At 41.3% G+C, this 15,103-nt stretch overlaps 1 protein-coding gene across 4 annotated transcripts in view; it reads right to left on the bottom strand.

Annotated features, from left to right (window-relative positions):
• Nucleotides 1–15,103, bottom strand: part of MAPRE2 (microtubule associated protein RP/EB family member 2) — a 159,469-nt gene that overhangs the window by 127,886 nt on the left and 16,480 nt on the right. For all 4 annotated transcript variants that reach the window (XM_060613610.3, XM_060613608.3, XM_081790806.1 and 1 more), the window contains one exon: nucleotides 4,254–4,315. Coding sequence is in view for 1 of the 4 variants with exons in the window: in XM_060613608.3 (XP_060469591.1) it covers nucleotides 4,254–4,315 (62 nt within the window). In the remaining 3 variants the exon portion in view is untranslated. The remainder of the gene's footprint in view (nucleotides 1–4,253; nucleotides 4,316–15,103) is intronic.

Below are 15,103 nucleotides of genomic sequence, written 5' to 3'. Positions count from 1 at the left end.
TTTAATTTAAAATTTAATTTAGCTAATTAGGGGCGCCTGAGTGGCTCAGTCGGTTAAGCGTCCGACTTCGGCTCAGGTCATGATCTCGCGGTCCGTGGGTTCGAGCCCTGCGTCAGGATCTGTGCTGACAGCTCAGAGCCTGGAGTCTGTTTCGGGTTCTGTGTCTCCCTCTTTCTCTGACCCTCCCCTGTTCATGCTCTCTCTCTGTCTCAAAAATAAACGTTAAAATAAATAAATAAAATAAAATTTAATTTAGCTAAGTAAATTAAATGATTAAATTAAAATTTAAAATTTAAATTAAAAATGTAATGTAAAAATTAGAATTTAAAGTTTGTTAGCAGTGGTCTGAAATGGATAGGACACATATTGCTTCTACATGCAGAAAAAAAAATGCATGGGCTAATTCTCTTTTTAGTTCTTATTACCCCTATGGTAGGCAGGGAAAATTGCAGCACTGAGCACAGAACAAGCAGTGAGTGAGTCAGAAGTCAGGGTCTGGTGCCTGGACTTGGTCATCAAACATCCAATGGTAGGTTTGTCACTTAACTCTCCTCACCCAAGAACGTTCATCTTTAAAATGGGGGGAGTTGGATTAGACTGAGGTTCCTTCCAGCTGTTTAAAGAACAAGATGTAAATGAAACCCTTTTAATTCTTAGTGATTTGCTCCAGTCCTCAGCTGGTGAGGGCCAGGGATCCCAGCCCTAGCTCAGTGTATTCTCAGTGAATATACTCACTGAGGGCTGAGTGGGGATGGGGCTAGAAGTATAGGCCAATTAAAAAAAAATTTTTTTAATGTTTATTTATTTTTGACAGAGAGAGAGAGAGAGAGAGAGAGAGAGAGACAGAGCATGAGCGGGGGAGGGGCAGAGAGAGGGAGACACAGAATCCGAAGCAGGCTCCAGGCTCCGAGCTGTCAGCACAGAGCCCGACGCGGGACTCGAACTCACAGACTGTGAGATCATGACCCGAGCCGAAGTCGGCCACTCAACCGACTGAGCCACCCAGGAGCCCCTAGGCCAATTTTAATTGGAATGTTGGGTCAGCCAACTAGAATAACCTTCAAATTTACAGAAGCAGATCTCCCGCAGATTATGAAAAGGAAACTAATGAGGAAGACTGTCAGAAGAGAAGTAAAAGCTCCACTTCCAGAGAGGACCTGGCTTTATCCCTACCCCCAGTGGATTCTCTGCTAGACAAGCCATCCTACTTAGTGTATTTTTTTTTAAAAAAAACAGTCAATTCCATTAGATGCTAACCTTTAAGAGCTCTATCTTATTTACCCTTATAACCTTAGCTTTTAGTGTAGCACCTGGCACATAATTAGCTATCCATAAATGTTTATGGTATGAACGGCCAATTTCCCCAACATGAGTATCCCAATCCAACTCACCTCCAAGGTTAAGCTCAGATGCCACCTCTACCCTCCAACCCCAACCTTTCCTTCCACCTGCCCTCCCAGGCTCCCGACACATCTTTCGGTATTTCTCCTATGGTGTATCTCATTTTGTATACAGTTATAGAGATTACATTTATCTATCTTAGCTTCCCAATAAGGTCAGACTCTGAGACATGAGCTGTCTTCTGCTCACCATGGAAACTCTACAATATATAGTTTAGAGCAGGCACTCAATAAATGTGGGAAAAGCTTATCATTTTTATATGTATATCAAAGCAACTAGCACTGTTTTTTTTACATATAGGAGGAGACACTCAAGTATTATTGAATTACATGCTCTTTCTGATCAAGTTGTGGTGAGGCTAGTCCTCTCAGTGTGCTAAGGACTCCAAACCTTTCATGAAGAAATATGATAAACTAGTTTAAAAGTCTTAAGAATGGTCATATCTTTGAATAATCCACTTCTAGGATTTTGTACTAAGGAAATCAACAACAACAAAAAGATACAAATTAGACTGAACCAAACCAACAACAAAATTGGAGGCTACTACGGTATAATTGATATAATAGTGTTCCAAGGATAGTTCTGAAGATCTTCAAAGAAGCTTATGACTAACACTAAGTAAAACACAAAGTTCACATCCAGTATAGAAAAACAGGAATACTTGTGAGAAAATAAAATATGCAAAAAACTGAAGTTATTTTGGGATGGTGTTGTTGTGGGTGATTTTCTTCTTTCCAAACTTTCTTATAAATGTATCATTTTTATAATAAAAGTTTGGCATTATCAACATTTATCTTTCCTTAATGTGGCTATATTTTCCATAGATAGTTATTTAGTGAGGACCAAAGCATAAAATTGAATTGTCTACTAAACAGCTATGCTCCAGGATTTAACTCCAGGATTCAAAGGAGACCTCACTAGGGAGGCTATTCTGGGTCATAAGGTAGAAGGTACAGGCATTGTTGGGCATAGTGCAGAAACAGATTTGGATAAGGAGCAAGCAGCTAGACTCAGTCAAGGATTCTCAGGAACCACACAAGTGAGTGAGATGACTCACTCAAGCAACTATTAACACTAGTTTCTGAGAGGGTTAAGTAAGGAGGCTTCAAGCCAGAAGGGATATGAAGAGCAAGGAGAGGAATTAAGAACAGTGGTCTTCTTGTTAAGGAGATAGGAAATGGTGGAGAACTATTATCTCACAAGGTTCTATAAACTATGGCTTGCCAGCCAAATGCCATCTACTGTATGTTTCTATAAATAACGTTTTATTGGAACATCACTAAGCCATTTATGTATTGTCCATGGTGGTTTTCACACTATGAGTTGAATAGTAGTGACAGAGACCGTATAGCCCACCAGGCAGAAAATATTCATGATGTGGCTCTTTACAGAAAAGGGAGCATTTGTCCTGTAGTCCTAGATATAAAGACATTTATAAATAGACACCCCATTTAGGCATCGGAGTACCTTTTTCTATTACTTTTTCTTTGAACATACCAGTCTAGGAGATAGGCATCTATAGAATTTATCATCCAAATGCAGATACTTTTGAGGGTGAAAGGGGGTGCTCATGAGACCATGCTCCCAGACAATGAAGTAAACCAGGACTATCCCAGACGCATGGGCCCTCTACCATAAGGGCTGGTAGCAAAAAAAGTTTCAAAGAACACTCAAGGTCTGCTTTTAGGTGTATGAAGCAAGCTCAGGTGACTCTCCTGGTCTCCTTGATTCTTTTTACTTTAATTGCACTCAGACGCCTTTCTACTTCCTTCTGTCCCAGCTCTGGTCCTTGAAAAGCCCCGCTGCTTGGATACCACTCAGAGTTCAGGATCTCCATTTTCATTAGAGCAAAAGGAAAAAAGTTTACTCATCTCATTTAAATAAATTATTTCACATCACTACAAGTAAGAATTTTATACCTGCAAATTTCACTTGGTTTGATACCAAGATAACTCCTTAAAATGCTATCCTTTGTTAGTATTTAAGCTTTCTCTTCTCAAATAATTAAGAAATAACCATTAATCACAGCATTTATCACAATGAAACCCCAAACCAAATATATTATCCATTGATTTGAGCTTTTAGTAGTGAAACTTTTTTTTTTTTTTTTTTTTTTTTGGTAAAAATTTTTGGTGTTGGGGGAAAGAAATAAAACTAAAGATGTTTAGAGCATTTTTGGTGAAGTCTTGGACGTTTTACTCAGACTGTTCTCTGAACAACAGTAGCTCACAGCTTTGAAACCTCTGTGGATGGCTTTCCAAAGATTGCCATCTGGTGGAATTTCAGTTAATTGTTCCTTTGTTCTAGGGAGCTGCTGGAGGTGAGTGAACCTTGAAGGCATTAGAGAGACTCAGAATATCAGTGAGAGATAAGTGAAGTTCAAATGATAGGGTCTCAAACACAAACCCCAAACTGAAAAAAAAAAAATGAGGCTTTGAGTCTTTGTCTCCTTCCCAAATCCTCTCCGCTCCCTATTGTAAAGTCTGAGAATTTGCCTTGATTTTGATTATAAATAAATGAAATAGAATATTTGTTCACAAATAATACTGAATGTCCTGAGATTACTTGATTACATCTTGATATTCTCCCTTCACTTATCACTAACAATATCTCCAAAAGTAAACTTTAATTTGCTTGGCCATTTTTAGAGGAATTGCTGATAGCGGTTAATTAGCCCTTGATACACTTGAGAGATAGATTATAGATTGAAAAATAATGTTTTAACGGAGAATGTTTACTGGAATACTTTAATTGTAAAATGGGATTTTGAAAATAAATTGTTACAAAGGCACCAATACTTCAATTCCATCAGTAGACAAGGATTCCCACACTATTTTATATTTAAACCCTACCTTGAGCATCCAGGCTCTCTCCCTGGCTGTCGAGATGAACCGTACCGTTGAGAAGTGGGATTCTGGGATAATAAGAAAAAGAAAAAGAACGTTTAATAGGATGAAAACATGGGAGCAAAGAGTTATAATTGAGTTCATTGGGTGTAGTTAGCTATGGAAAGGGACATCGAAACGTACACACAATAACAAAACACAGTTGGTTTTACCACAGGGGAGAGATTAAGTTAGGCAAGCAATAAGGTTCTCAGTCTCTATTTTAGATTAATTTTTAGGTTGATTATGGTTTGTGAGTATTTAGTATGTCAATTTTATGAAAGTAATTTCTTATCTTTTCACCTTTCCCTGTGATAGTCTGAAGCAATGAGAATTCATGTGTTAGCAGGAAGCAGAGCCTCTATGGGGTATCAAAGGTCAACATCAAACTTCCTGAAACTTCAGCTTATTTTCAGGGTTTATTTTTTTCAGAGTACGCTCCATGCCCAGCACAGAGTCCAACACAGGGCTTGAACTCACCACCCTGAGGATCAAGACCTGAGCGGAGATCAGGAGATGCTTAACCCACTGAGCCACCCAGGCATCCCTATTTCAGGTTTCAGATCTAGTATCAACACAGGCTTATTCTTCTAATCGGAAGATATTTTTTAATAGTTTTAAAAATTTTTAAATAAATTAAAAAATAATTTCTTTTTGAGAGAGAGACAGACAGAGCCAGCAGGAAAGGAACAGAGAGGGAGACAGAATCTGAAGCAGACTCCAGGCTCTGAGCTGTCACCACGAGCCCTACACAGGGCTCGAACCCACAAACAGCGAGTTCCTGACCTGAGCCGAAGCCTGATCTTTAACCAACTGACCCACCCAGGTGCCTCAATAGTTTATTCATTTTTGAGACAGCATGTAAGCGCACATGCATGCACACACACACACACACACACACACAGTGGGGGAGTGGCACAGAGTGATAGGGAGACAGAGGACCAGAAGGGGCCTCCCTGCTATCAGCAGAAAGCCCGATCCAGGGCTGGAACTCACTAACCTTGAGATTGTGACCTGAACCAAAGTCAGACGCTTTACCTACTGAGTCACCCAGGTACCCCTAGTCAGAAGATTTTGAGAGGCTAGGCATTCTAAACAATGCCAGGATCCAACTTTAAAATATATACACCAACAAATGATAATTTGTGTCAATTAGCTATTTCTCTTCCAAACATGCTCTCGCTACGTGAAAAGACAGTAAACTGACGGAGGGCGGATCTAATTCTTGAGGCTAAGAAATGTGTCTCAATTCCAGATTTTGAGGCTCCAGTGTCAGGGTGGGGAGTGGATGGTTACTGGGGAGACTGTTTATGGCTCAAGCTGGTGCTGCTGAAAAGGACCCAAGATGTATATGTGCACAAGCCTTAATGGTCTTTCCACCTCCCCAAGGAACACATCAGAAATGACTGCTGCCTTCCACGTAGGCCCTAACCCTGCACACTGCTCTTCTGAAATGGTCCTGTAACAGAAAATACAAATGCCTTTGGTGCCTACTTGGTTTTTTAAAAAGTCAATTGCATAAAAATAAAGTATTTGTGGCACACCCGACGCAATGTGATTAATCCTAGACACAGTTCTAGAGATGTTGCCAGGAGATTTAAAAAAAAAAAAAAAAAAGAGGCACTTTACACCTTTTCTATAAGGCAAAATGGAGATGGTAAGACAGTGCAAGGAAAAAAAAAAAATAGAAACAAGATAGTAGGTGCTGAGAGAAGTAAAGGTAGGAGCTGATTTTTCAACGTTATACTCTTCAGTAATGGAGCTTAAAAGGCATTTGTAAATTTGGCTTGTTTAAAAAAAAAAATCAGAAAATTTAATATACATGGTCTTGAGGACCGAACTCTGGTAACAATTTTTTCTTTCCAAGAGAACAAGTAGAATTTCTTTAAATATTTTAGAGCAGAGTTTAACTGCATAGGTATTTCACATCTTTCCATAAATCTAACGATAGCTGATAAAAAAAAAAAAATCAGACAAAAAAATCTGTTCCCATCCATGTCATTTTCCTAAGTCCTCCAATCTTCCAGCAATTAATTGAATTACACTAAGATTTTCATTTACCTTATTTAACTATGTTACCAGGGAAAGGACTGGCCACCCAGCTAGGAAGCAAGAGTACAAAAGTTCCAAGTTTACCTATAAACTAGATAATTCACCCTTTGAAAATTCAGGATTGGCTGTATACAATTGGTCTTTTTCTGCTGACAATGACCCATTGCTCATTTTCCAACAGCTGTAATGGGTCAGTTTGAATGGGATCATTTACTGAAAACTATGCACCGATCATTTCACACATTTTATCTAATTTAACCTTCAAAATCTTAATACCAATTAAGAAACTGAGGCTCAGGGTGGTGGTGCCATATCCAGGGTGGTGGATAGATGTCCATATCATGCATCTAGAAAGTGACCCTTTCTGACAAGAGTCTGATGGACTCATGTGTCTGCTCAGCCTTTCACCCATAGCATGTGCCACTGTAAAAGCCAGGCCTTCGCCATAGATTTGAAGGCCACAGACAGTCTTTGCTCTGCTCGTGGCAGAGAAGTGCTCAGTAAGGCACAACCTTGCAAGGTGGCAGGTGAGGCAGTTTTGTCTGTGATGTGCGACAGCAGCAAAGCAGTTCTTATCCATAAATTTCATACTTTATGTAAAAATTAAAAATGGAGCACAGTATAAATACAAAATAGAAAACTATGAGAAACATAGAAAACCTTTGAGACCTAGGGCCTGGCAAAGAGTTCTTAGCCTTGATACCCAAAACACAACCCATAAAAGGTAAAGTTAAATACACTGGACTTCATCAAAATTAAAAACTTTTGTCCCTGTGAATTGGATGTAAATACAAGGTATAAACTAGGAGAAAGTACTTGCAAACCATAGATCTCACAAGAGGACTAGTTTCTAGAATAAAGAGTTCTGAAAGCAATTAAAAAAGTTCAGTTGAAAAGTGGGCAAAAGACATGAACAGGCATTTATCTGAAGAGGATATATAGTTAATAAGTATATGAAATGATATTTAACATTAGCCACTATGTGGGTGAAAATTAAAAACCGTAATGAGATATCACTACACACATAGCAGAATGGCTAAAATAAATAGTGACAACTTGAAATACTGATGAAGATGTGAAGAAACAAGAGCAGTCACATCACTTATAAGAATGTCTAAGGGTTCTGCTACCCTGCCAAACATTTTTGTTTTAACACACAACTACCATACAATCCACCAATTGTACCTCTAGGCATTTTTCCAAATTAAAATGTATGTTTACAGCGGTTTTGTTTGGTTTTAGCAGTAGTCAAAAGCCAGAGACAACCCAGACGTCCTTCAACAGGTTAACGGTTAGTCGAACTGTGGCACATCCCTACCACGGAATGCTACTTAGCAATAGAAAAGAACAATTCATACATACAACTTAGACCAATTTCCAGAGAATTATCCTGTGTGAAAAAAAGGCAATCCCCAAAGGCCATATACTGTATGATTACATTTATCTGACAGTCTCAAAATAAGTATAGAATTGGAGCACAGATTAATGGTTGTGGGGTAGAGAAAGAGAAGCAGGAGTGGCAGGAAGAGGGGGTGATTATAAAGAGGCAACATAAGGCATCCTTGTGATAGAAATGTTCTGTATCTTCAACATGTATTAGTGTCGATATCCTGGTTGTGATGTTATAAGTTTGTAAGTTGTTGGGACACCTGGGTGGCTCAGTCAGTTAAGTGTCCAACTCTTGATTTGGCTCCAATTGTCATCTCCCAGTCATAGGATCGAGCCCCCTGTTGGCCTCTGCATGGACAGTGTGGACCTGATTGTGATTCTCTCTCCCTTTTGCTCTCTGCACCTCCCCCCTCCCCAAATGACCAACATAAAAATATTAAGATGTTACCACAGAGGGGGAGAACAGAGTAAAGGGTATATGGGAGAGAGCTCCATATCATTCCTTACAAGTACATGTTAATGCACAATGATCTAAAAACAAAAAGTTTAATTCAAAAAAGATTGGCCAGTAATTACAATTGAGGGGGAAGCTCTCTTACTTTCTTACCTTTTTAGAGAAGAACAAAAGCCCCAAAACAGTGGGCAAGATGGGGTTAGGAATTTGTCCCACTTCGCACAGATCCAAGAAAAAAGCTCACCCACGGTTCTAGCATGCAGAAACCACTGCGAACAGTTCACTCTTGCCTACCTTAGAGTTCTCTATCATCCCCTTTTTCCACATTAACCTTAATAAACTTTCATTTAAAGTCAAAGTGTTGATACAAATACACTCAAAACCGGAACTAACTTCTAAGTAGTTTGTTATGCTCTGCATTTTTGAAACGATCTCTCCTACCTTCAGGTTCAGGCGATCCAAGAATTTCCAATTCCCACCCTTATTGGCTCAGGACTAGCATTTCATCTCCCGCGGTTCTCGTAGATGACAAGGTAGGTGTTCTGTATTCTAAACCGGGTCACACTACAGAAGAGCACAACTGTAACCACCCCTACACAAGCATGAGCTTACAGGGTTTTCTTTTACGTTAGAAGAGACCACGTTGACTTCTACTCTTCCTATTTTAAGCGCTAGGCAGCTTCTCAGAAATGAGCCAGCCGCGGTCTCTTGGCCTGCTGGTTTTAACTGCAGAGAGCAGGTGTCTTTGTTAGAGTAAGAGTCACGACACAGCCAAACTCTTTAACAGAGCACATTCTCAGTTACTATAAAAGTCTATTTTCCTTCATCCTCTAGCAATTTCAAATCCTCTTTCTTTGAAGAAACTTGGAATTCTGGCATCCCATGTGTGGGGCATAGAGCATCTGTCCTAGCTTGAGAGTCCCCTCTAGAGACTGCTTCCATGTCTGGCCATATAGCCATAGGCACTTAAGAGGTCTCAGAATCAAGAAGGGGTTGTAAAGACTTTCCAATCATGCCCCACCATTGAAAGATCTCGCTCTTTCTTCAGTGCCCTGTATCTAACCAGTGAGGCTTCTGATCAGTGCAAGGTTAAAGCATTCTCTGCACAAAAGAGATGGGAGTCACAGCCTCTCCAGTTGCTCCTGGCTGTATTTTCTGGGAAGGGGACACTGCTGGGACATGAACCGAGGTTTTCCCCTCCAGAGAAGGGCCAAGTGATCTCTGGACCTTCAGAATGAGCTGTATCCTCAATTCCAAACTCCTGGTGCTGCTGTGAGATATCGAATCACTCCAGTTACAAATCACATGCTTTAGTGTGGGAGGTCCACAACTTTCTAGGAATAAAGCAGAATGTAAGCATTAACAGAAAGTCACAGACTATTAATCCTTAGGCTGATCCTACTCCATATTAGCCTTCTGAAGAGTCCTGCCTCCGCCAGGCACCACCTCAATTATTGGCCTCTGTTGGGTGGGTTGGACTCAGGGCCTTCCCCAGAGCAGCAGCAGGAAGTCAAGAGCCCGCCCAGTTCAACTATCTCAGGGGACCGAGAGGCATGACTGCCGGGAAGCACAGAACTGAGCACACACCAGGGAAACCAAAACCAAATGAGATTATCTGGCAAGTAAAGGAGGTCAAATTACACTGACTCTTGGGCACTGAGTGTGGTACAACACATTCCTCTCCTTAAGCAAGGCAGACTACAAAATGACCCATATTGTATATTTAAGTGCTTTTGAAAAATTATAGCTGGCGGATAAAGGGATTTTGGTGGAATACATTAAGAACGGTAATGATGTTAAAACTTCTTTTGGTCGTGTGATTTAGGCTTCTATAAAAATAAAATATAATCCCCCCAAACGGTCTTAAGTCATAGCTATAATAAAATAGAAATTCAGTTATTTTCATACAAATGGAGCCTCACCCCCTCTTAGAATCCTCCTTTATCCATCTGCTACTTCCCATGCGAACCAGGATTAAAATAATTTGAGAGTGCCCTTTCTATTCTAGAATAGACTACTCACAGTGCTCAAGGCATGAAAGTAAAATAAAAAAGACAGACCTGAGAAACTACATGAGAAATGCCATATGTATTAATTCTGTGAAAGGTTCTTAATAATTACATGACTTCACTATCCTCTTATCTGTTTGTAATCAGATACCCTTGAAAATAGTTGGAATGGAAGAACGGCTCCTTTCCTCACAAGTTGACTGCTAATAACACGTAGCAGAATGTTCGTGAATAAAGAAAGTAGCACAGTGAATGGGATCAGACTCATTTTAAGAGCCCAGCATCCTAATTTAGCCTTTGGGTTATAGAAGCTAAATCCTCCCTTTACATGTGTCCTGTCTTTATGGTCTTATTCTTTTGACCACCCAAAGAAGAAATACAATAACAAAGTGGAAGTATTGAAAGGGTAACGGGAAATTTAATAAGACTTTGGTCATAGCAAGAAGGTTAGGATACCAGGTACGAAGGGTTGCTAAGACCTCTCTCAAAAGGTGGATAGCCATTGTCCACTTGTAGCGTTGTGTGGGAAGATTTTCAAACTAACATTTTCAGCAGTCTGTTAGAAGTGTTAAGTGGATGGAAACTTCTTGAAATACGCAGGATTATTTGCTTAGCCTCTACCCCCAGGTTTTCTGTTGGTGCTGGTGTGCATCCTATAATGCTCATGTAACCACCACCAACACTGTTTTGGTGGGGGGTCCTACTGTGGGGTTTTCTAGAAGAGACCCACTTACAAAATATTTGGGGGCTGGATCAGTAATCATTAAATGGGGAAATTTAGGCTGAATTCCACTCACCTGGAATCTAGTGACGCTCCAGAACAGAAGTACTGATTATGTTATCAGTGATCAAACTTGGGTGGGTGGGTTGTGGAGCATAGGGAAACAAACCCCCATCTATTCTAAGAACTAAATCTGGGTCAAATACCCAACTTGAAATGTTTCCTAAAGCCTTTTCTTTCCACAATTATGCAGGTCTATAGCTCTTCCTGTTTTTTGTAGTCTATTGGTTTATTAACACGAATATGACATGCACGTAAGCAGTCTGTTATTTTCTTCACTGGGCAGCCTGGCATTGGGATTGGGGACTGATGGCCAGCTGGGCTGCTCTTTCCACAAGGGCTCTGAGGTGCTTGCAGGAGACGTTGTGAGCAATCTCTACACAGTAAGATTTGTTGCACATCAGCAGCACTTCAAGCTTCTTGATGTTGTGGACCAGAAACTTGTGGAAGGCACTGGAGAGCGTGTGCTTGGTTTTCTTGTTGCTCCTGTAGTCAATGTCGGGCACAAGATCGTGCCCTTGAACCTTCTGTGTACCCTATTGTCAGTGCCTCTGGATTTCCACCAACTGTGCTTAATTTTGACACCTCGGTCTGACTGGTACCAGATGAACTTCTTGGCCCTCTTTTTACCAAACTTGGGCTTCACCAGAGGTCTGGGGGCGGCAGTGGTCCCGACCAGGAGCTGGCTTCTACCCCTGCAGGCAGCACCGGGGAAGAGGATGGCTCTCCATTTTGTAAAAATGTTTCACATACATCATCTCACTCAGATCTTGAAATCTCAATTCTTTCTCCACAGGTTCACTGTGCTCGCCTTTTGGCTACTGCCTTTTGCTCCTTGATTTTTCTTCCTTAGAAACTCTCATCTGCTATGGAGTTGCAGAGCCCTCTAAATCAGCTTTTCCCCAGATGGTTCCCCTCACTCTCTGCCTTCCAGGGGGTGTTTTTAGACATTCCCTCCTGGTCATCTCCCTCCACCTCAAAGAAATTAAATACTACCGAATAGATTTTATCTGTTAGGGTAGAGCTTTAGACGGCCACAAACCACTGTAATATCTGATTTTTGTCCCCATTGAGAGGGCATGCTCCAATCCAATTGAACAAAAATATCACGCAACGTCTCTGGGCTGAGATGTAGGGATACAACCAGGAACCAGGTGGGCCCTGTCCTCCTACTCGGTTAGATACAAAACCCTTTTTTGCTTAACCCCTAAAAAGAGTCATCAATCACAGGAACTTATTGTAGGAAATCACACAGCTGATCAAGGATAGAGCTGGGACCCAAACTCAGGTCTTCTGAGTTTCAAATCACATGCTCTTCCTATGAATCTGTTCTGACCCATTCTCCTTTTTTCTCCCCTTAGCTCAGGCTTTCTTTGCATTTTAAAATTCAATTTCATATTTTTGGAGCAACAGAGCACCACATTTTAATCTTCATAATTTTTTTATGCAGTTCCTAATCACTCATTTGTGTAACATTTATTGAACCCATGAGAACAGTTACCGCTTACGTGCGGCTTCTATGTGTCAGGTGCGGTCCTAAGTGTGTTCCCTGAATCAGCTCATTTACTTCCCGCTGTAACATTCTGTGGGATGTGATTTCTTATTTTCATCCTACAGCTACATGGAGGCTTGTGGCAGGGCCAGGACTTGGGACCTCGTGAACATCATGTTACACACCTTTTATGTCCTAGGCACCCTGCTAGGTGCCGGGGCTCTAAAGCGTGAGAAATTTACAGTGCAGCCATCCAGGGGCTAATAGACACACTCATAACTATACCATGAGGCTGTGAATGCAAGCATATTGACAGGGAGGGTCAAGAACAAAAAGGAAAAATGTATGACTGCTGTTTCCTGGATGATCTGTAGGATTTGAAGGCCATTGTTTTCCTCATTCTGAAAATTAGAGAAAAAGAAGTATTTTCCTGCTCAGGTTCCTTTATGGCAGTGCTTTTCAGATTTCGAGTCAGCCAGGAATCTTAAAATTCAAATTATGATTCTATAGGCCTGGGGTGGGGTCTGAGACTCTGTCTTTCTAGAAACTTCTAGATGCTGCTGCTGGTCCAGGAACCACACTCTGAGTTGCACAGAATCTGTTCTCAGAGCTCTTCCCACAATCTGCTATGTGCTGATCGGGGCTGCACTTAGATGGGCCATCCACTCAGACGATTCCAACTGATGTAAACTCATTTATAGCTCGACCTTGTCACCAAAGATGGATCAAAGCAAAATTTAGGAGGTAAAGTCCATCCTTGGGACACATTTTTCCTTGCTCCACTGCTCCCCCCCAACATCCCTAATCCCCTAGTGGTCACGTACTCATCAAGAGTTTCAGGTCCTTAGAGAAAGTTCTCTGCTTTCCAAGAGGATGTGTAGCTAATTAAATAATCTGTGCAAATGCGTTGGGGAGTGCTAATCACAACCATTTGTTATTTCTTCTCCTGCTGACCCAAATGGCTGGTTCTGGCTTTGGGTACACTGGTGCCCTCAATGAAGCCATGTTTATCTTCCCTTGCATAGGGAAGGGACTCAGCTGAATTTACTGCACATACATCCAGCGTGCTTGAGACACACGAGGATGCTCAGGTGAGCTAAGTAGTCTCTCTAAAACAAAAAGGGAGCAAAACAAAAAAAAAAACACTTAAGTTTGCAGAAGCTAACTCTTTTGGTAACTCTAGTATACTTGAACTGTCATTTTGCCTAAAAGAATCAGGTTCAAAGTAGGTTTTGAGATTGCCAGCACTTTCTAACAACACTCCTGGACAAGTCATGACTTCTCCAGGTGCACTTGCATTTTTTTTTTTTCTAACTTTTAATGTTTATTTTTGGCAGAGAGGGAGACACAGAATCTGAAGCAGGCACCCAGCTCTGACTGTCAGCACAGAGCTTGATGTGGGGCTTGAACTCACAAACCAAAAGACCTGAAGTCAGATGCTTCACCAACTGAGCCACCCAGGTGCACCTCCCCCTCCCCCGCCTTTTTAAATTTTAACTTGCATATTCAAACTGAGGGAAAAGAAGCAAATATTCTGACATGAATGGTAAGAGTCCTCATCGGTGATGGGCTGTATACCAAAATGGACTTATCAACCCATTTTTTGAAACCCCATTCATCTTTCCATGGGAAATAGGAGGCTGTTACAATTTAATAGCTTTATGAACAAAAGGGAACTTTGAGGGCTACGTGGAGAATCCAACTCTCCTTTGTAAATCCGCCTGGTATAAAGGGCACTGGACCTGGAATAAATTCCCTGGGACTGAGGTTCTCCCCCTCATGTGAACTGTGCATATACCATTTAAACTCCAGGCTCCAGTTTTTATGGTTTCCTGTCAAGTGCAGCTACTTAGAGTGTTCGTGCTACATAGAAGCATCCTTTACTGCAAATTTCTCTGTAAATGGGAAACACTCATGATCATCATCACTATTAAATAATTGGGTTTGAACCACATCTCCCTTGTCAATTGGATCTGAATATTAGTTACAGGATCAGGAAGTTGAAGTACAATCAATTATGGCAAAAACCAACGGCTTGGAAAGAATGGGAGAGAATGCCCATCTGAAGGGATCTTGTGGGTGTGGCCTTGAGCAGGACCCTCACTCACAATAGGTGAAGCCTCTTGTGCTGCCTCTTCTGTAGTCCGTGACCTCAGCAGGTTCCACGGCTTGACCACAGATCTATTAAGGTTGGCAGTGGAGGGAGGGAAAAAAAAAAAAAAAGCAAAGCACAAAGCTGTCTTTTGATCACAAGTAGAACTTTCCCTGTTAGCTTTAGGTCAAATGCTAGTTAGATCAGGCCATTGTAGGGATTTCACGCTTAGCAGACATGACTGCATTGAATGCAGGGTTTTAAGATTCTTCTTTCTTTCAAATCTTTTCAAATCTTCCTAGAGAAGCTAGTTTTTCTGCCTTTTGGTTCCTCCCCATCCCACAAGGTGCTTCCTTTCTGCTCCCCATGGGGAGATCTACCACACCCCCTGGTCTTCCCAGGAGCACAAGGTGCTGGAGAGCCAGGAGGAGGAGGGCCTCTTGTGTCTGCCTGTACTTTGGGGCAGCTCAGTACAACTCACTGCTGGACTGGATCAGTAGTCCCGCTTGTCCAGGTCTTCCCTGATCTCTAACAGGGTAAGATCTACG

Source organism: Panthera onca, chromosome D3 (assembly GCF_046562875.1).
Source record: "Panthera onca isolate mPanOnc1 chromosome D3, mPanOnc1 haplotype 2, whole genome shotgun sequence".
In the NCBI taxonomy this organism is placed as follows: Eukaryota; Metazoa; Chordata; class Mammalia; order Carnivora; family Felidae; genus Panthera; species Panthera onca.
The sequence above is the reverse complement of the archived record's forward strand: the minus strand, read 5'-3'. Positions and strand labels throughout refer to the sequence as shown.